General features: G+C 48.3%; 1 protein-coding gene across 6 annotated transcripts in view; it reads left to right on the top strand.

Annotated features, from left to right (window-relative positions):
- Positions 1–21,589, top strand: part of UIMC1 (ubiquitin interaction motif containing 1) — a 482,965-nt gene that overhangs the window by 446,492 nt on the left and 14,884 nt on the right. For 5 of the 6 annotated variants that reach the window (XM_063927938.1, XM_063927936.1, XM_063927941.1 and 2 more), the window contains one exon: positions 20,388–20,454. In XM_063927938.1, coding sequence (XP_063784008.1) covers positions 20,388–20,454 — 67 coding nt within the window. The remainder of the gene's footprint in view (positions 1–20,387; positions 20,455–21,589) is intronic. The other variant, XM_063927937.1, reaches the window with a different exon arrangement.

Raw genomic sequence — 21,589 nt, 5'->3', positions numbered from 1 at the left:
TTCCAACTTGCAGATAATAAGAACTGTCTTATACCACCAGAGCTCTGTGGCCCCTGCCACCCTGTAGTACCCAGGAACTGTATTATTATTTCTCTGCTGATTTTTATGTTACTTTTTACTGCTACTGTGATGCATGGAGTTTGTCATAAATAAATATCATTGACTTTTACTCAAGTTGTCGTGGTCACGCCTTCGGGCGGTTTCTCTTCATGTTACTTACATGTCCAGGGGTCTGATACAACCTCCCAGGTTCCGGTACATCTCAGCCCCTACAACTGAGGCTGCCTTCCGTCAGCTCAGGCCCTCAGTTGTGACAGATACAAACTGGAGTTTCAGGAGATGCCCCTTCACCGGTTCTAAATTTCGGCATTACCAGTAGTTCTTCCGGACAGGGAGGTGGTGCTAGCAGCGATTCAAAAACTGTGTCTACAGAGGGTCATTATTCCCGTTCCCTCGTCTCAGCGGGGGGAGGGGTTCTACTCGAGCCTCTTTGTTGTGCCGAAACCGGACGGTTCGGTCAGACCAATTCTAAATCTGAAATCCCTCAATCCATACTTGAAAGTTTTCAAGTTCAAGATGGAATCCCTTCGAGCTGTGATCTCCAGCCTAGAAGGGGGGGATTTTATGGCGTCCGTCGACATAAAGGATGCCTACTTACGTGTCCCGATATATCCTCCGCATCAGGCTTTCCTCAGGTTTGCGATACAGGATTCTCATTACCAATTTCAGACGTTGCCGTTTGGGCTTGCCACGGCTCCGAGGATTTTCACCAAGGTCATGGCGGAAATGATGGTTCTTCGCAAACAAGGGGTTTCAATTATCCCGTACTTGGACGATCTCCTGATAAAGGCGAGGTCCAAGGAACGATTGCTGAAAAGTGTAGAGTTGTCTCTATCGGTTCTGCGACAACACGGATGGGTCCTCAATTTGCCGAAATCCCAGTTGATTCCGACCACTCGGCTTACTTTTCTGGGCATGATTCTGGACACGGAGTTACAGAAGGTATTCCTTCCAGAAGAAAAGGCTCTGGAATTGCAGACGATGGTCAGAGAACTTCTGAAGCCGTCAAGTGTGTCGATCCATCACTGTACCCGGGTTCTGGGGAAGATGGTTGCGGCGTTCGAAGCCATTCCATACGGCAGATTTCACGCCCGCGTGTTTCAGTGGGATTTGCTGAGCAAATGGTCCGGGTCTCATCTACACATTCACCGGAAGATAAGTCTATCTCCCAGAGCCAGAATTTCTCTCCTGTGGTGGCTACAAACTCATCACCTCCTGGGGGGACGCCGATTCGGTATCCAGGAGTGGGTACTTCTGACAACAGATGCAAGTCTCCGGGGCTGGGGCGCAGTCACCCAAGGAAGAAATTTCCAGGGAAAATGGTCGCTCCAGGAAGCCTGTCTCCACATAAATGTTCTAGAGTTAAGAGCCATTTACAATGGCCTTCTACAAGCAAGAAGTCTTCTTCAGGGTCGACCGGTCCTGGTACAGTCAGACAACATCACAGCGGTGGCCCATATAAACCGGCAAGGCGGAACGAGGAGCAGAGCGGCAATGGCGGAGGCCACAAAGATACTTCGCTGGGCGGAACAACACGTCAGCGTACTGTCAGCAGTTTTCCTACCGGGGGTGGACAACTGGGAAGCGGATTTCCACAGCAGACACGACCTCCATCCGGGAGAGTGGGCTCTGTACCAAGAGGTTTTTGCAGAAGTGACAAGATGCTGGGGAATTCCGTTGATAGACATGATGGCGTCTCGGCTCAACAAGAAGCTCCCGAGGTATTGTTCCAGGTCAAGGGACCCACAAGCCACGGCGGTGGACGCCCTGGTGTCTCTGTGGGTTTTCCAGTCGGTGTATGTGTTCCCTCCTCTTCCTCTCATTCCAAAGGTGCTGGGGATCATTCGTCGAGCAAGGGTTCAGGCGATTCTCGTCGTTCCAGACTGGCCAAGAAGGGCCTGGTACCCGGATCTTCAGGACTTACTGGTGGATGATCCTTGGCCGCTTCCTCTAAGAGAGGATCTGTTGTTACAGGGTCCATGCGTGTTTCCGGACTTACCGCGGCTGCGTTTGACGGCATGGAGGTTGAGCGCCAGATCTTAGCTCGTAAGGGTATTCCCAGGGAGGTCATTCCAACTCTCATTAAGGCTAGGAAAGAGGTTACGGCGAAACACTATCACCGTATCTGGAGGAAATATGTTTCCTGGTGTGAGGTTAAAAAGTCTCCTGCGGAGGATTTTCACTTGGGTCGTTTTCTCCACTTTTTACAGGCGGGTGTAGATGCAGGCCTGAAATTGGGTTCCATCAAAGTGCACATTTTGGCTTTGTCTATTTTCTTTCAAAAAGAGTTAGCTGCCCCCCCAGAGGTTCAGACTTTTGTGAAGGGTGTAATGCGTATCAATCCACAGTTTGTACCGCCTGTAGCGCCATGGGACCTTGATGTCGTCTTGCGGTTCCTCATGTCTTCCTGGTTTGAACCTTTGCGGACGGTTGAATTAAAATTTCTCACTTGGAAGGTAGTTATGCTTTTGGCGCTGGCATCTGCCAGGCGAGTATCGGAATTGGCAGCTTTATCTCATAAGAGTCCGTACTTGATTTTTCATGCGGATAGGGCGGAATTGAGGACTCGTCAACAATTTCTACCAAAGGTGGTTTCGTCATTTCACATTAACCAACCTATTGTGGTTCCGGTAGCTACGGAAGAAGTGGCGATTCCAAAATCTCTGGATGTTGTAAGAGCGTTAAAAGTTTACGTTTCTAGGACAGCTGTTACTAGGAAAACTGAAGCGTTGTTTGTTTTGTATGCGGCCAACAAGGTTGGTCATCCCACGTCAAAACAGACTATTGCACGCTGGATTTGTAGTACGATCCAGCAAGCTCATTCTTCGGTGGGATTGCCGGTGCCGAAGTCGGTTAAAGCCCATTCTACCAGAAAGGTGGGCTCATCTTGGGCGGCTGCCCGAGGTGTTTCGGCACTATAGCTTTGCCGAGAGGCTACTTGGTCGGGTTCAAACACTTTTGCTAAATTCTATAAGTACGATACCCTGGCCGATGAGGACCTGGCGTTTGCTCAGTCGGTGCTGCAGAGTCTCCCGCCCGTTCTGGAGCTTTGGTATAATCCCCATGGTCCTTTTGGAGTCCCCAGCATCCTCTAGGACGTAAGAGAAAATAGGATTTTGGTACTCACCGTTAAATCCTTTTCTCCTAGTCCGTAGAGGATGCTGGGCGCCCGTCCCAGTGCGGACTATTACTGGCATTATATAGTTTCTTACTGGTTAAGTTAGTTTATACACGACTTGTGTATTGGTTTGTTGCAGCTGGTTGCTGGAGTTTTATGCATACTGTTATCTGGTTTGGCGTTATTCCGGTTGTACGGTATGTTTATGGTGTGGGCTGGTAATTTGGTAGCCCTTAGTTATGACAAAAATCTTTCCTTGTAATGTCCGTCTCTCCTGGGCACAGTTCCTTTAACTGAGGTCTGGAGGAGGGGCATAGAGGGAGGAGCCAGTTCACACCCAGTCTTAAGTCTTTTTAGTGTGCCCAAGCTCCTGCGGATCCCGTCTATACCCCATGGTCCTTTTGGAGTCCCCAGCATCCTCTACGGACTAGGAGAAAAGGATTTAACGGTGAGTACCAAAATCCTATTATTTGTTTCTATATTTCTTTATAAGTAAATTGTATTTGACATCATTAAGGTGCATTCACACGGTGCGACGTAACCTTACGATTATGACTATATAGTCAAAATCGTAAGAAAACTTAGTGCAAATCACACCATGCGTGCTCCCGCTGGATCGTTATTGCAAGAAAAAAAATAGAATGAACTAGACAGTCAAGATTGACTTGCCTGCACAAAGTATGCCATAGTCGAAATGCATTTCTGACTGGTCGCTTTGTTTGTAACCAGGTCAGATAACGCACAGCAATGTGTGGTCACAACAATGTGGCCAAGCCAGGCAAGTGGTTCACACAATCCTCCATCAGTTTGGTATTGGTCCCAGTGTGTGGATTTTACTTGGCAATGGTTAATATTTCTTTCTCTAAAGTCCTAGAGGATGCTGGGACTCCGTAAGGACCATGGGGATAGACGGGCTCCGCAGGAGACATTGGCACTTTAAGAAAGACTTTGACTCTGGGTGTGCACTGGCTCCTCCCTCTATGCCCCTCCTCCAGACCTCAGTTTGATACTGTGCCCAGACGGTTCGGTCAGACCCATATTGAATTTAAAATCCCTGAACATATACCTGAAAAGGTTCAAGATGGAATCGCTAAGAGCGGTCATTGCAAGCCTGAAAGGGGGAGAGTCTCGGGACATAGCGGATGCATACCTTCATGTCTCCATTAATCCACCTCATCAGGCGTACCTCAGAATTGCGGTACGGGATTGTCATTACCAATTTCAGACGTTGCCGTTTGGTCTCTCCACGGCCTTGAGAATATTCACCATGGTAATGGCGGAAATGATGGTGCTCCTGCGGAAGCAAGGTGTCACTATTATCACGTACTTGGACGATCTCATAAAAGCGAGATCAAGAGAGCAGTTGCTGAACAGCGTATCACTTTCTCTGGAAGTGTAATGGCAACACGGCTGGATTCTATATATTCCAAAGTCGCAGTTGGTTCTTACAGCTCATCTGCCTCTCCTAGGCATGATCCTAGACACAGACCAGAAAAGGGTTTATCTCCTGATAGAGAGAGTTCAGGAGCTCGTGACACTGGTCAGGAATCTATTAAAACCAAAACAGGTGTCAGTGCATCACTGCACTCGAGTCCTGGGGAGGAGGGTGGCATCATACGAGGCCATTCCCTTCGGCAGGTTCCATGCGAGGACCTTCCAATGGGACTTACTGGACAAGTGGTCCGGATCACATCTTCAGATGCATCGGTTAATCACCCTATCCCCCAGGGCCAGGGTGTCTCTCCTGTGGTGGCTGCAGAGTGCTCACCTTCTCAAAGGTCGCAGATTCGGCATTCAGGACTGGGTCCCGGTGACCACGGATGCAAGCCTCCGAGGGTGGGGGGCAGTCACACAGGGAAGAAATTTCCAAGGCCTGTGGTCAAGGCAGGAGACTTGCCTTCACAGCAATATCCTGGAACTAAGGGCCATATACAACGCCCTAAGTCAAGCGGAGACCCTGCTTCGCGACCAACCGGTTCTGATTCAGTCAGACAATATCACCGCAGTGGCTCATGTAACCGCCAAGGCGGCACAAGGAGCAGGATGGCGATGGTAGAAGCCACCAGAATTCTTCGCTGGGCGGAGAATCACGTAAGCGCACTGTCAGCAGTGTTCATTCCGGGAGTGGACAACTGGGAAGCAGACTTCCTCAGCAGGCACGACCTCCACCCAGGAGAGTGGGGACTTCATCAAGAAGTCTTCATGCAGATTGCAAGTCGGTGGGAACTGCCACAGGTGGACATGATGGCATCTCGCCTCAACAAAAAGCTGCAGAGCTATTGCGCCAGGTCAAGAGACCCTCAGGCGATAGCTGTGGACGCACTGGTGACACCGTGGGTGTTCCCGTCGGTCTATGTATTTCCTCCTCTTCCTCTCATACCCAAGGTGCTGAGAATCATAAGAAAAGAGGAGTGAGAACAATACTCTTTATTCCGGATTGGCCAAGAAGGACTTGGTTTCCAGATCTACAAGAAATGCTCACAGAGGACCCGTGGCCTCTGCCTCTAAGACAGGACTTGTGCAACAGGGGCCCTGTCTGTTCCAAGACTTACCGCGGCTGCGTTTGACGGCATGGCGGTTGAACGCCGGATCCTAGCAGAAAAAGGTATTCCGGATGAGGTCATTCCTACGCTGATAGAGGCTAGGAAGGATGTGACGGCTCAACATTATCACCGTATATGGCGAAAATATGTTGCTTGGTGTCAGGCCTGGAATGCCCCTACGGAGGAATTCCAGCTGGGCCGTTGCATTCACTTCCTACAGTCGGGAGTGACTTTGGGCCTGAAATTGGGTTCCATTAAGGTCCAGATTTCGGCTCTATCCATTTTCTTTCAAAAAGACCTGGCTTCTCTTCCTGAAGTTCAGACGTTTGTAAAGGGAGTGCTGCATATTCAGCCCCCTTTTGTGCCTCCAGTGGCACCTTGGGATCTTAACGTGGTGTTGAGTTTCCTGAAGTCACACTGGTTTGAGCCACTCAAAACCGTGGAGTTAAAATTTCTCACGTGGAAGGTGGTCATGCTGTTAGCCTTGGCGTCAGCTAGGCGTGTGTCAGAATTAGCGGCTTTGTCACATAAAAGCCCTATCTGGTTTTCCATATGGACGGGGCAGAATTGCGGACTCGTCCACAATTTCTGCCAAAGGTGGTGTCATCCTTTCATATGAACCAACCTATTGTGGTGCCTGTGGCTACTCGTGATTTGGAGGATTCCGAGTTACTACATGTGGTCAGGGCTTTGAAGGTTTAGGTAGCCAGAACGGGTAGAGTCAGGAAAACTGAGTCGCTGTTAATCCTGTATGCATCCAACAAGCTGGGTGCTCCTGCTTCAAAGCAAACTATTGCTCGCTGGATCTGTAACACGATTCAGCAGACTCATTCTGCGGCTGGATTGCCGCTTCCAAAATCAGTAAAAGCCCACTCCACAAGGAAGGTGGGCTCTTCTTGGGCGGCTGCCCGAGGGGTCTCGGCATTACAGTTTTGCCGAGCAGCTACTTGGTCAGGTTCGAACACTTTTGAAAAGTTTTACAAGTTTGATACCCTGGCTGAGGAGGACCTTGTGTTTGCTCATTCGGTGCTGCAGAGTCATCCGCACTCTCCCGCCCGTTTGGGAGCTTTGGTATAATCCCCATGGTCCTTACGGAGTCCCCAGCATCCACTAGGACGTTAGAGAAAATAAGATTTTACTTACCGGTAAATCTATTTCTCGTAGTCCGTAGTGGATGCTGGGCACCCGTCCCAAGTGCGGACTTCTTCTGTAATACTTGTATATAGTTATTGCTTAAATAAGGGTTATGTTTGGTTGCATCAGGGTTGATCTGATGCTCCGTTGTTGTTCATACTGTTAACTGGGTATGTTTATCACAAGTTATACGGTGTGACTGGTATGAGTCTTGCCCTGGATTCCAAAATCCTTTCCTTGTACTGTCAGCTCTTCCGGGCACAGTTTCTCTAACTGAGGTCTGGAGGAGAGGGACATAGAGGGAGGAGCCAGAACACACCAGAATCCAAATTCTTTCTTGGGGTGCCCTGTCTCCTGCGGAGCCCGTCTATTCCCCATGGTCCTTACGGAGTCCCCAGCATCCACTACGGACTACGAGAAATAGATTTACCGGTAAGTAAAATCTTATTTTTTTGCCATATATTCCCTCACAATCTAAGAAAGCGCCTCATTATCAAATGCAGTCCTTTCGTTCCAATAAAAGCAAGAGAGCACGTGGATCGTCCTTACTTGCCAGAGGTAAGGGCAGGGGGAAAAAGCTGCACAACACAGCTAGTTCCCAGGAACAGAAGTCCTCCCCGGCCTGAGGGAGTCCGCTCCTGTGGGGGCACGTCTTCGACTGTTCAGCCACGTCTTGGTCCACTCACAGGTGGATCCATGGGCAATAGAAATTGTTTCCCAGGGTTACAAGCTGGAATTCGAAGAGGTGCCTCCTTGCCGGTTTTTCAAATCGGCCCTACCGAAACACCCCCTGGAAAGGGAGATAGTGTTACATGCGATTCACAAATTGTGTCTTCAACAAGTGGTGGTAGAGGTACCCCTGCTTCAAAGAGGGCAGGGGTACTACTCAACTCTGTTTGCGGTCCCGAAACCGGACGGTTCGGTCAGACCCATTTTAAATTTAAAATCCCTGAACCTTTACTTAAAACGGTTCATGTTCAAGATGGAATCGCTCAGGGCGGTCATCGCCAGACTAGAAGGGGGAGATTTTTTGGTATCTCTGGACATAAAGGATGCATACCTGCATGTTCCCATATATCCTCCTCATCAGGCGTACCTGAGGTTTGCGGTACAGGATTGTCATTACCAATTTCAGACGTTGCCGTTTGGGCTTTCCACGGCCCCGAGAATTTTCACCAAGGTAATGGCGGAAATGATGGTGCTCCTACGCAAGCAGGGTGTCACAATTATCCCATACTTGGACGATCTCCTCATAAAAGCGAGATCACGGGAGAAGTTGCTGAACAGCGTATCACTTTCACTGAATGTGTTACAGCGACACGGCTGGATTCTCAATATTCCAAAGTCGCAGCTGAATCCTACAACTCGTCTGCCCTTCTTGGGCATGATTCTGGACAGAGACCAGAAGAGGGATTTTCTTCCGACGGAAAAAGCGCAGGAACTCATGACTCTAGTCATGAACCTATTGAAACCAAAACAAGTGTCAATACATCATTGCACTCAAGTTCTGGGAAAGATGGTGGCAACATACGAAGCCATTCCATACGGCAGATTCCATGCAAGGACCTTCTAATGGGACCTGTTGGACAAATGGTCCGGGTCGCATCTGCACCTGCATCAGCGGATCACCCTGTCCCCCAGGGCCAGAGTATCTCTCCTGTGGTGGCTAAACAGTGCTCACCTTCTAGAGGGCCGCAGGTTCGGCATTCAGGACTGGATCCTGGTGACCACGGACGCGAGCCTCCGAAGTTGGGGAGCAGTCACACAGGGAAGAAATTTCCATGGACTTTGGTCAAGTCGAGAGACTTGTCTTCACATCAACATCCTGGAACTAAGGGCCATATACAACGCCCTACGTCAAGCGGAGATCTTACTTCGCAATCGACCAGTTCTGATCCAGTCAGACAACATCACCACAGTAGCTCATGTAAACCGCCAAGGCGGAACAAGGAGCAGAGTGGCAATGGCGGAAGCCACCAGAATTCTTCGCTGGGCGGAGAATCATGTAAGCGCTCTGTCAGCAGTGTTCATTCCGGGAGTGGACAACTGGGAAGCAGACTTCCTCAGCAGACACGATCTGCATCCGGGAGAGTGGGGACTTCATCAGGAAGTCTTCGCGCAGATTGCAAGTCGGTGGGGACTACCCCAAATAGACATGATGGCATCCCGTCTCAACAAAAAGCTACAAAGGTATTGCGCCAGGTTAAGAGACCCTCAGGCGGTAGCTGTGGACGCCCTAGTGACACCGTGGGTGTTCCAGTCGGTATATGTGTTTCCTCCTCTTCCTCTCATACCCAAGGTGTTGAGGATAATAAGAAAAAGAGGAGTGAGAACAATTCTCATTGTTCCAGATTGGCCACGAAGGACCTGGTATCCGTCTGCAAGAAATGCTCACAAAAGATCCGTGGCCTCTTCCTCTAAGGCAGGACCTGTTACAACAAGGTCCCTGTCTGTTCCAAGACTTACCGCGGCTGCGTTTGACGGCATGGCGGTTGAACGCCGGATCCTAGCGGAAAAGGGTATTCCGGCTGAGGTCATTCCTACGCTAATAAAGGTGTGAGGCCAGGAATGCTCCTACGGAGGAATTCCATCTAGGCCGTTTTCTTCACTTCCTACAAACTGGAGTGAATTTGGGCCTAAAATTAGGCTCCATTAAAGTTCAAATTTTGGCCTTATCCATTTTCTTTCAAAAGGAATTGGCCTCTTTACCTGAAGTACAGACTTTTGTGAAGGGAGTACTGCATATTCAGCCTCCTTTTGTACCTCCGGTGGCGCCTTGGGACCTTAACGTGGTGTTGAGTTTCCGTAAGTCTCATTGGTGTGAACCACTGAAAACAGTGGAGTTGAAATATCTCACTTGGAAGGTAGTCATGTTGTTGGCCTTTGCTTCGGCTAGGCGAGTTTCGGAATTGGCGGCTTTATCACATAAAAGCCCCTATCTGGTTTTTCATATGGATAGAGCGGAGTTGCGGACCCGTCCTCAATTCCTACCTAAGGTGGTCTCATCCTTTCATATGAACCAACCTATTGTCGTGCCTGTGGCTACTTGTGACTTGGAGGATTCCGAGTCCCTTGATGTGGTCAGGGCTTTGAAAATTTTCGTGGCCAGAACGGCTAGGATCAGAAAAACAGAAGCACTGTTTGTCCTGTATGCAGCCAACAAAGTTGGCGGTCCTGCTTCAAAGCAGACTATTGCTCGCTGGATCTGTGACACGATCCAGCAGGCGCATTCTACGGCAGGATTGCCGTTGCCAAAATCGGTTAAGGCCCATTCCACTAGGAAGGTGGGTTCGTCTTGGGCGGCTGCCCGAGGGGTCTCGGCACTACAGCTGTGTCGAGCTGCTACTTGGTCGGGGTCAAACACCTTTGCAAAGTGTTATAAGTTTGATACCCTGACTGAGGAGGACCTCCTGTTTGCTCAATCAGTGCTGCAGAGTCGTCCGGACTCTCCCGCCCGTTTGGGAGCTTTGGTATAATCCCCATGGTCCTTATGGGGTCCCAGCATCATCTAGGACGTTAGAGAAAATAAGATTTTAAACCTACCGGTAAATCTTTTTCTCGTAGTCCGTAGAGGATGCTGGGCGCCCGTCCCAAGTGCGGACTACTTCTGCAAGACTTGTATATAGTTATTGCTTACACAAGGGTTATGTTATAGTTTCATCGGTCTTGGACTGATGCTGTGTTGTTTTTTCATGCTGTTAACTGGGTAGTATATCACAAGTTATACGGTGTGATTGGTGTGGCTGGTATGAATCTTGTCCTTGGATTACAAAAATCCTTTCCTTGTACTGTCCGTCTCCTCTGGGCACGGTTTCTCTAACTGAGGTCTGGAGGAGGGGCATAGAGGGAGGAGCCAGTGCACACCCAGAGTCAAAGTCTTTCTTAAAGTGCCCATGTCTCCTGCGGAGCCCGTCTATCCCCATGGTCCTTACGGAGTCCCAGCATCCTCTACGAACTACGAGAAAAAGATTTACCGGTAGGTTTAATATCTTATTTTCTGTGCCCCTTAAACATACTGCATTAACAGCTGTGTGGTTTAGTTGGCTCTGTTTAAAACCTCTGACACTTATAAGGCTCTGGAACCTCACTCCTAAGGCTCTGGATCCTCACTGCTTTGTAAGCGGTTAATACAGTGACTATTATTCCCTGTATTTTCTCAGCTGATTTCCTGACGTCTTGTGGTGCACCTGCATGGTACAGTATGTATGTCTATCTTCCTTCCTCTCCGGACCCCCCTTTAGTTCTTTCTTTTTCCTTTCTACTATTTCTTTTCATTATATTCTTGTTTGTCTTAGAGGTTTAATGTTTATATGCTAATGCAGTGGCTTCCAAACTATATGCCATGACACCCTGGGGTGCATCGGGGAGCATGGAAGGGTGCCTTGGATGGTGGTTCAGGACCCAATTCAAATTATTTATGGTAAAATGTAATAGGCAAAACCACTGCTTGTGGCTTCCAATCATATGCAGAAAAACAGAAGGGAAAACTGTCCTTGCTACATAATTGTACCTAAGGATGATATATAAACGAAATGTACAATTTTTCATGTATTTTTCCCCCTGAATTTCTAAATAAGAATCTTTTGGCCTAGGGGTGCTGTGAGATAAAATTCTGATACTCTAGGATGCCGTGATTCTGTTGCAATGTGATATTTTCAACTTTGGGTTTTATGGAATCGTATGCTTTGTATTTGCTGAAATTATTTCTGTGTATTGAAACTTTTCTTGAAAATAAAGAATTTATTAAATAAATAAAAAAAATTGCCCTTATTGCAAATCCTGAAGGGGTGTGGTATAGAAAATCTATAATTAAGTCAACACTGCGAAAGGTCGACAGGTACAGAAGGTCAGCACGGCAAGTGGTCAACACATAAAAGGTTGACACGCCATAATAGTTTTTTTTCTTGTGTATGGTGTTTTCACCGACAGAGCACAAGGAACTCCAATTTGTGTACCGCATCCCCTTGCAAGGTTCGCTTCGCCCATCATACTGCAAGTTTACTTTTCCCAATTGTAGTACACGTGGATGGGAAAGTATGAAAAAGTTGTAAAAAAAAAAAAACCTTAAAAAGTTGTGTTGACCTTTTGTACCTGTCGACCTTTTGTCAGTGTAGACCTAATGCATGTTGACTTAGTCATTGTCTATATATTGGAACCCATCCTGAAGACCTGTACATGACAAGCACACTTTGAGGCAGATGTATTAACCTGGAGAAAGCATAAGGAAGTGATAAACCAGGGATAAACGCACCAACCAGCTCCTAACTGTCAATTTGCATATTGGAGCTGATTGGCTGGTGCGTTTATCACCTTGCACTTATCACCACTTCATCACTTCCTTATGTTTTCTCGAGGTTAATACATCTGCCCCAATGTGTAATACGACTTTCATGTTTTGGAAGGCTGAGTCCTAGTTCTCTCGGTAGTGACTGACAAAAAGATATCCATACATGGTGTAATTCTGCCTGATGTTTTAAACCAGGGGTGGGGAACCTCCGGCCCACGGACCGTATAAGGCCCGCAAAGCTGTTTGTTCCAGCCAAACCGCTGCTGTGTGTCAGCGAGACACGCCGCCCCTCAGTCCAGCGGCGGTGTGTCTCAGCTGTCAAGGCAGGGAGGAGAGCGCAGCGGCGGGTAGGATCTCAAACCAGCCGCCGGTTCGTGAGCTAATCAGAGCTCGCGGACCGGCAGCCAATTAGGAGCCGCCACTGCCGTTCCGCGAACTCTGATTGGCTCACAAAATGGCGGCTGGTTTGAAGTCCTACACGCCACCGCCCGATGTAGCTGCGCTTACCTCCCTGCCCGGACAGCTGAGACGCCGCCGCCGGACGGAGCACTAAGGGGCAGGAGAGGCGCGTGCTGCGCTCTCCTCACCTCCCATGACACACAGCAGCAGCAGAGAGCAGCACAGTGGGGGGGGGGGGGGGCGCGCGCAAGTGTGAGGCAATGTGTATCTGGCACTTTGGGGCATTTGTGTATCTGGCACTGTGGGGCACTTGTGTATCTGGCACTGTGGGGCTTTTGTGTATCTGGCACTGTGGCGGCATATGTGTATCTGATACTGCACTATTGGGGGCATATGTGTATCAAGTCCCAGTTTAATTGGCCACACCCATTTTTTGGCATAACTACTGGGGGGCAGGCTAATTTTTAAGTTGATAATTTTTGTATGGCCCCCGAAGTATTTTATAAATATCCAAAATGGCCCTTGGTAGAAAAAAGGTTCCCCACCACTGTTTTAGACCAAGCAAGCCATACATACACCTCAATGTAAATGGGTCCAAAATGTACACTGAGAGGTTGATCCAAATATTTTAGAAGTTGATTAGGACCAGGCAAGTAAGGATGGCTTGCTGTATCTCTGTCATCATCTGTCCACATACGATCTGGTCACTTGACCCTAAGTAAGTGCTGGCTACAGTGTCGATAAATGGAAGAATGTAGTTCAGTGATAGTGCGTTAATTTCGTAGGAGGTTTTATGCAATGTTATAGTGTGTTCATTCATTATTCTCTGGTGGGGTGTTAGTAAAAGACTTTTAGATAGAAATACATTAAACTTCAGATGTTCGCAAATTATATACATTAAAAAGACTATATAGTTTAACATTAGCCTGATGCTTAGAATTCTGTAGGTAAATATGTAAAGGTTATTGGTAGTTTAGCTGTTGAAGTGTAAGTTCTGTACATATTAAAGAAAAATATATAGCATAGCACACAGGATACAATACTGAGCAGGCATATGAAATGATGACAAGAGCAGTGGGTGGGGTAAGGTTCAGTGCTTGAGCCCCTAAAGTCAACTTACCATGTGGAACCCCCATTGAAGTAAGTGATCACAAACTGTGAGGACCATTGAATTTGTAGCAAGATGCTAGTGATTTACGGGACAGGTAGACAGAGTATAAACCATAACAGTCGTCTGCAGAGTGTAAAGGTAAATGGCGTTAGATGTCCCGCAGTAGTGCGACAGAGGAAACACTGTTTTCGTCCTAAGTGGATGCTGGGGACTCCGTAAGGACCATGGGGAATAGCGGCTCCGCAGGAGACTGGGCACAAAGTAAAAGCTTTAGGACTAGCTGGTGTGCACTGGTTCCTCCCCCTATGACCCTCCTCCAAGCCTCAGTTAAGATTTTGTGCCCGAACGAGAAGGGTGCATACTAGGTGGCTCTCCTGAGCTGCTTAGAGAAAAAGTTTAAAGTAGGTTTTTTACTTTCAGTGAGACCTGCTGGCAACAGGCTCACTGCATCGAGGGACTAAGGGGAGAAGAAGCGAACTCACCTGCGTGCAGAGTGGATTGGGCTTCTTAGGCTACTGGACATTAGCTCCAGAGGGACGATCACAGGCCCAGCCATGGATGGGTCCCGGAGCCGCGCCGCCGTCCCCCTTACAGAGCCAGAAGACTGAAGAGTCCGGAAAATCGGCGGCAGAAGACGTCCTGTCTTCATTAAGGTAGCGCACAGCACCGCAGCTGTGCGCCATTGCTCTCAGCACACTTCACACTCCGGTCACTGAGGGTGCAGGGCGCTGGGGGGGGCGCCCTGAGACGCAATAGAAATACCTTTTTTTGGCTAAAAATACATCACATATAGCTCCTGGGCTATATGGATGTATTTAACCCCTGCCTAAATTACAATAAAAAAGCGGGAGAAAGGCCGCCGAAAAGGGGGCGGAGCCTATCTCCTCAGCACACTGGCGCCATTTTTTCCTCACAGCTCCGTTGGAGGAAGGCTCCCTGACTCTCCCCTGCAGTCCTGCACTACAGAAACAGGGTAAAACAAGAGAGGGGGGGCATAAAATTGGCATATAAAGATATACAGCAGCTATATTAGGGAAAAACACTTGTATAAGGTTATCCCTGTATATATATAGCGCTCTGGTGTGTGCTGGCAAACTCTCCCTCTGTCTCCCCAAAGGGCTAGTGGGGTCCTGTCCTCTATCAGAGCATTCCCTGTGTGTGTGCGGTGTGTCGGTACGTTGTGTCGACATGTATGAGGAGGAAAATGTTGTGGAGGCGGAGCAATTGCCTGTATTAGTGATGTCACCCTCTAGGGAGTCGACACCTGACTGAATGATCTTATGGAAAGAATTACGTGATAGTGTCAGCACTTTACAAAAGTCTGTTGACGACATGAGACAGCCGGATAATCAGTTAATACCTGTACAGGCGTCTCAAACACCGTCAGGGGCTCTAAAGCGCCCGTTACATCAGGTCGATACAGACACAGACACGGACACTGACTCCAGTGTCGACGGTGAAGAAACAAACGTATTTTCCTGTAGGGCTACACGTTACATGATCACGGCAATGAAGGAGGTTTTGAACATTTCTGATACTACAAGTACCACAAAAAAGGGTATTATGTGGGGTGAAAAAACTACCCGTAGTTTTTCCTGAATCAGATGAATTAAATGAGGTGTGTGATGAAGCGTGGGTTTCCCCCGATAAAAAACTGCTAATTTCTAAAAAAATTATTGGCATTATACCCTTTCCCGCCAGAGGTTAGGGCGCGCTGGGAAACACCCCCTAGGGTGGATAAGGCGCTCACACGCTTATCAAAACAAGTGGCGTTACCGTCTCCTGATACGGCCGCCCTCAAGGAACCAGCTGATAGGAAGCTGGAAAATGTCCTAAAAAGTATATACACACATACTGGTATTATACTGCGACCAGCAATCGCCTCAGCCTGGATGTGCAGTGCTGGGGTGGCTTGGTCGGATTCCCTGACTGAAAATATTGATACCCTGGACAGGGACAATATATTATTGACTATAGAGCGTTTAAAAGATGCGTTTCTATATATGCGAGATGCACAGAGGGATATTTGCACTCTGGCATCAAGAGTAAGTGCGATGTCCATTTCTGCCAGAAGAGGATTATGGACGCGACAGTGGTCAGGGGATGCGGATTCCAAACGGCATATGGAAGTATTGCCGTATAAAGGGGAGGAGTTATTTGGGGTCGGTCTATCGGACTTGGTGACCACGGCAACGGCCGGGAAATCCACCTTTCTACCCCAAGTCACCTCGCAGCAGAAAAAGATACCGTCTTTTCAGGCTCAGTCCTTTCGTCCCCATAAGGGCAAGCGGGCAAAAGGACACTCATATCTGCCCCGGGGCAGAGGAAGGGGAAAAAGACTGCAGCAGACAGCCTCTTCCCACGAACAGAAGCCCTCCCCCGCTTCTGCCAAGTCCTCAGCATGACGCTGGGGCCTTACAAGCGGACTCCGGCACGGTGGGGGCCCGTCTCAAGATTTTCAGCGCGCAGTGGGCTCACTCGCAAGTGGACCCCTGGATCCTGCAGGTAGTATCGCAGGGGTACAAATTGGAATTCGAGACGTCTCCCCCTCGCCGGTTCCTGAAGTCTGCTTTACCAACGTCTCCCCCCGACAGGGAGGCGATATTGGAAGCCATTCACAAGCTGTATTCCCAGCAGGTGATAATCAAGGTACCCCTCCTACAACAGGGAAAGGGGTATTATTCCACGCTGTTTGTGGTACCGAAGCCGGACGGCTCGGTGAGACCCATTTTAAATCTGAAATCCTTGAACACTTACATAAGAAGGTTCAAGTTCAAGATGGAGTCACTCAGAGCAGTGATAGCGAACCTGGAAGAAGGGGACTATATGGTGTCTCTGGACATCAAGGATGCTTACCTCCATGTCCCAATTTGCCCTTCTCACCAAGGGTACCTCAGGTTTGTGGTACAGAACTGTCATTATCAGTTTCAGACGCTGCCGTTTGGATTGTCCACGGCACCCCGGGTCTTTACCAAGGTAATGGCCGAAATGATGATTCTTCTTCGAAGAAAAGGCGTCTTAATTATCCCTTACTTGGACGATCTCCTGATAAGGGCACGGTCCAGAGAACAGTTAGAGGTCGGAGTAGCACTATCTCAAATCGTACTACGACAGCACGGTTGGATTCTAAATATTCCAAAATCGCAGCTGATTCCGACGACACGTCTGCTGTTCCTAGGGATGATTCTGGACACAGTACAGAAAAAGGTGTTTCTCCCGGAGGGGAAAGCCAGGGAGTAATCCGACCTAGTCAGGAACCTCCTAAGACCAGGCCAGGTGTCAGTGCATCAATGCACAAAGGTCCTGGGAAAGATGGTGGCTTCTTACGAAGCGATTCCATTCGGCAGATTCCACGCAAGAACTTTTCAGTGGGATCTGCTGGACAAATGGTCCGGATCGCATCTTCAAATGCATCAGCGGATAACCCTGTCTCCAAGGACAAGGGTGTCTCTCCTGTGGTGGTTACAGAGTGCTCATCTCCTAGAGGGCCGCAGATTCGGCATTCAGGATTGGGTCCTGGTGACCACGGATGCCAGCCTGAGAGGCTGGGGAGCAGTCACACAGGGAAGAAATTTCCAGGGCTTGTGGTCAAGCATGGAAACGTCACTTCACATAAATATCCTGGAACTAAGGGCCATTTACAATGCCCTAAGTCAGGCAAGGCCTCTGCTTCAGGGTCAGTCGGTGTTGATCCAGTCGGACAACATCACGGCAGTCGCCCACGTAAACAGACAGGGCGGTACAAGAAGCAGGAGGGCAATGACGGAAGTTGCAAGGATTCTTCGCTTGGCGGAAAATCATGTGATAGCACTGTCAGCAGTGTTCATTCCGGGAGTGGACAACGATCTCCACCCGGGGGAGTGGGGACTTCACCCAGAAGTCTTCCACATGATTGTGAACCGTTGGGAAAAACCAAAGGTGGACATGATGGCGTCCCGCCTCAACAAAAAACTGGACAGATATTGCGCCAGGTCAAGGGACCCTCAGGCAATAGCTGTGGACGCTCTGGTAACACCGTGGGTGTACCGATCAGTGTATGTGTTCCCTCCTCTACCTCTCATACCCAAGGTATTGAGAATCATAAGAAGGAGAGGAGTAAAGACTATACTCGTGGCTCCGGATTGGCCAAGAAGGACTTGGTACCCGGAACTTCAAGAGATGCTCACGGAAGACCCGTGGCCTCTACCTCTAAGAAAGGACCTGCTCCAGCAGGGACCATGTCTGTTTCAAGACTTACCGCGGCTGCGTTTGACGGCATGGCGGTTGAACGCCGGATCCTGAAGGAAAAAGGCATTCCGGATGAAGTCATCCCTACCCTGATCAAAGCCAGGAAGGATGTAACTGTGCAACATTATCACCGTATTTGGCGTAAATATGTTGCGTGGTGTGAGGCCAGGAAGGCCCCTACAGAGGAATTTCAACTGGGTCGTTTCCTGCATTTCCTGCAAACAGGACTGTCTATGGGCCTAAAATTAGGGTCCATTAAGGTTCAAATTTCGGCCCTGTCAATATTCTTCCAAAAAGAACTAGCTTCAGTTCCTGAAGTTCAGACATTTGTCAAGGGGGTACTGCATATACAGCCTCCTTTTGTGCCTCCAGTGGCACCTTGGGATCTCAATGTAGTTTTGGGATTCCTAAAATCACATTGGTTTGAACCACTCACCACTGTGGACTTAAAATATCTCACATGGAAAGTGGTAATGATGTTAGCCCTGGCTTCAGCCAGGCGTGTATCAGAATTGGCGGCTTTATCCTATAAAAGCCCTTACCTAATTTTTCATACGGATAGGGCAGAATTGAGGACTCGGCCTCAATTTCTTCCTAAGGTGGTTTCAGCATTTCACTTAAACCAGCCTATTGTGGTGCCTGCGGCTACTAGGGACTTGGAGGATTCCAAGTTGCTAGACGTAGTCAGGGCCCTGAAAATATATGTTTCCAGGACGGCTGGAGTCAGAAAATCTGACTCGCTGTTTATCCTGTATGCACCCAACAAGCTGGGTGCTCCTGCTTCTAAGCAGACGATTGCTCGTTGGATTTGTAGTACAATTCAGCTTGCACATTCTGTGGCAGGCCTGCCACAGCCAAAATCTGTAAAAGCCCATTCCACAATGAAAGTGGGCTCATCTTGGGCGGCTGCCCGAGGGGTCTCGGCTTTACAACTTTGCCGAGCAGCTACTTGGTCAGGGGCAAACACGTTTGCTAAATTCTACAAATTTGATACCCTGGCTGAGGAGGACCTGGAGTTCTCTCATTCGGTGCTGCAGAGTCATCCGCACTCTCCCGCCCGTTTGGGAGCTTTGGTATAATCCCCATGGTCCTTACGGAGTCCCCAGCATCCACTTAGGACGTTAGAGAAAATAAGAATTTACTTACCGATAATTCTATTTCTCATAGTCCGTAGTGGATGCTGGGCGCCCATCCCAAGTGCGGATTGTCTGCAATACTTGTACATAGTTATTGTTACAAAAATCGGGTTATTATTGTTGTGAGCCATCTTTTCAGAGGCTCCTTTTGTTATCATGCTGTTAACTGGGTTCAGATCACAAGTTGTACGGTGTGATTGGTGTGGCTGGTTTGAGTCTTACCCGGGATTCAAAATCCTTCCTTATTGTGTACGCTCGTCCGGGCACAGTATCCTAACTGAGGCTTGGAGGAGGGTCATAGGGGGAGGAGCCAGTGCACACCAGGTAGTCCTAAAGCTTTTTACTTTGTGCCCAGTCTCCTGCGGAGCCGCTATTCCCCATGGTCCTTACGGAGTCCCCAGCATCCACTACGGACTATGAGAAATAGAATTATCGGTAAGTAAATTCTTATTATCGTTACCCACAAATATAGAAGTTTCCCTTATGATGCTGTTTTGAAGGCAAAGGGTGGTCACACCAAATATTGATCTGATTTAGATTTCTCTTCTGTTCATTCACTTTGCATTTTATTAATTGATCAGAATAAATTAACACCTCTATTTTTGAAAGCATTCTTACTTTGCAGCATTTTTTTCCACACCTGCCTAAAACTTTTGCACCTTATTGTATATGTTATACCAGTGTCGGATATAATGTATTGATGTACAAATGTTGTAAGAGCAGCATTGGCTTTTAGTGTTTGTAAGGGGGAAACAACTAGTGGTCCTCCCTTATTTCATCACTGCTAAAAATATGGTTAACACCTGCATATGTTAATTTTGAGTACCTCTACGGGGTTCTCTCCTCTCCGGTCCTCAATTACCCCATGTTTTCTGGGGGGGGGGGGGGGTTAAACATGCACAGAAGAGTCTATTTTATTGTGTGCCTAATTTATTTAGTGACCTTTTTGCACAGACTGACATGACCTGTAGTTAAGGATTGTTGATTGGAATTTAATCAACATCGTTATTTAATGATGGATGCTGCATATTATAGCAGTGTGAGCTGCTTCCTGGCTAGCAAGGGGTTTTTGTGTTCTACCACTATTCCACTGCAACCTGGAAAATTGCTGGGTCTTTCAACCTGGCAAATTCCTGGGTCTCGGCTCCGCGATCCTGGTTTGGAGCAGGTCTCAGTCTCAGGTAGTCTTCTTTTTCACTGACCAGAATCCTGTTTTATATGCGTCCATTTGCAAAAACCCGGGGTATATATGCCACTGGAAAAAAGGGTATACGTTTGTTTTCTTTAGGAATCTGGTCTGCATATTAGTCAGGACATGTGAGGAATTTTGCCTGCTACTCTATATGTGACAGCTATATATGCCTTTTTCTAGCAGGCATCTGCAGGACGAGACGGCAGGCTCCTGAGCATGCTGGAGCAGTCAGAGTCCCTCTCAGAAGGTATGATGTGTGAGAGAGGAGATGTATGGCATTGGCAATGTGTTAAGTCATAGGTCTGCAAACTCTGTCCTCATTACCCCACACAGTGCATGTTTTGCAGGTAACCCAGCAGGTGCACAGGTGTATTAATTACTCAGACACATTTTAAAAGGTCCACAGGTGGAGTTAATTACTTCACTTGTGAGTCTGTGAGGAGACCTGCAAAACATGTACTGAGTGGGGTAATGAGGACTGAGTTTGCAGACCTGTGTGTTAAGTGATTTGTGATTGGCAGGGAGGACTGAAAGGTTGCTGGGAAATGGAATCCAGCTGCTAGCGGATGCTTCCAGTAACAAGCTAATATTTACATAGATATAGAGGTATTATTCTGTGGAGCAGAGCATGCAGCATAGCATCGCTTCATGTTTATCTCATTTCTGTGATGCTTGTATTTCATGTACAATGGCCGGTAATGTAACTTATCTTCAGTAATCTGGAATAAGTCAATAAAAAGAAAATGTAAAGGAATTAATAAAGAATGTGGTGTATAATATAATGTTCACTCTGTTTGTTTAAACAGTTCAGATGACTGTTTTTTGTTAAGAGAATCAAGCCAGCAAGTGCATGCTGTGATTATCCATACCACTTTCAGACAGAAAGTGGAGAAAAACCTGGCATGCTGATGCCCTGTAAAGTGTGCGCACACGCAGAAGCCGCACTTCGCATGCGCACACAGTGAGATGCGACGGCATGTCACATCTGCGAATGCCTTTGCCTGATTGACGTATAAGGGGCATCGCAGCGTAGTTGGGGGGAGCACGGTCTGGACAACGGTGGCGTGTCCAGACCATTTGCTGGGCGTGGCGGCTGCATGACATGTCACACAGCCGATGCAACTCGAAAAATGGCGGGTCATCATCTGCCTTCGCAGCTAGGCAGAGGGCTACCCTAAACATGCAAAAGCATCGTCGTCGCCGTGCAGGGGGGGTGGGCTGGATCTCATGTGTGCAGGGGGAGGGCTGGATCTCATGTGTGCAGGGGGAGGGCTGGATCTCATGTGTGCAGGGGGAGGCTGGATCCGGCATCTGGGGTGGACTTGCCCTGTGCTGGGCGTCCCACCGCATGTCAGAGTAATGGATCGTAGATGTGCGGTTTT

This window comes from Pseudophryne corroboree, chromosome 6 (assembly GCF_028390025.1).
Source record: "Pseudophryne corroboree isolate aPseCor3 chromosome 6, aPseCor3.hap2, whole genome shotgun sequence".
Taxonomy (NCBI): domain Eukaryota; kingdom Metazoa; phylum Chordata; class Amphibia; order Anura; family Myobatrachidae; genus Pseudophryne; species Pseudophryne corroboree.
This window is presented reverse-complemented; position numbering and strand designations above follow the sequence as displayed.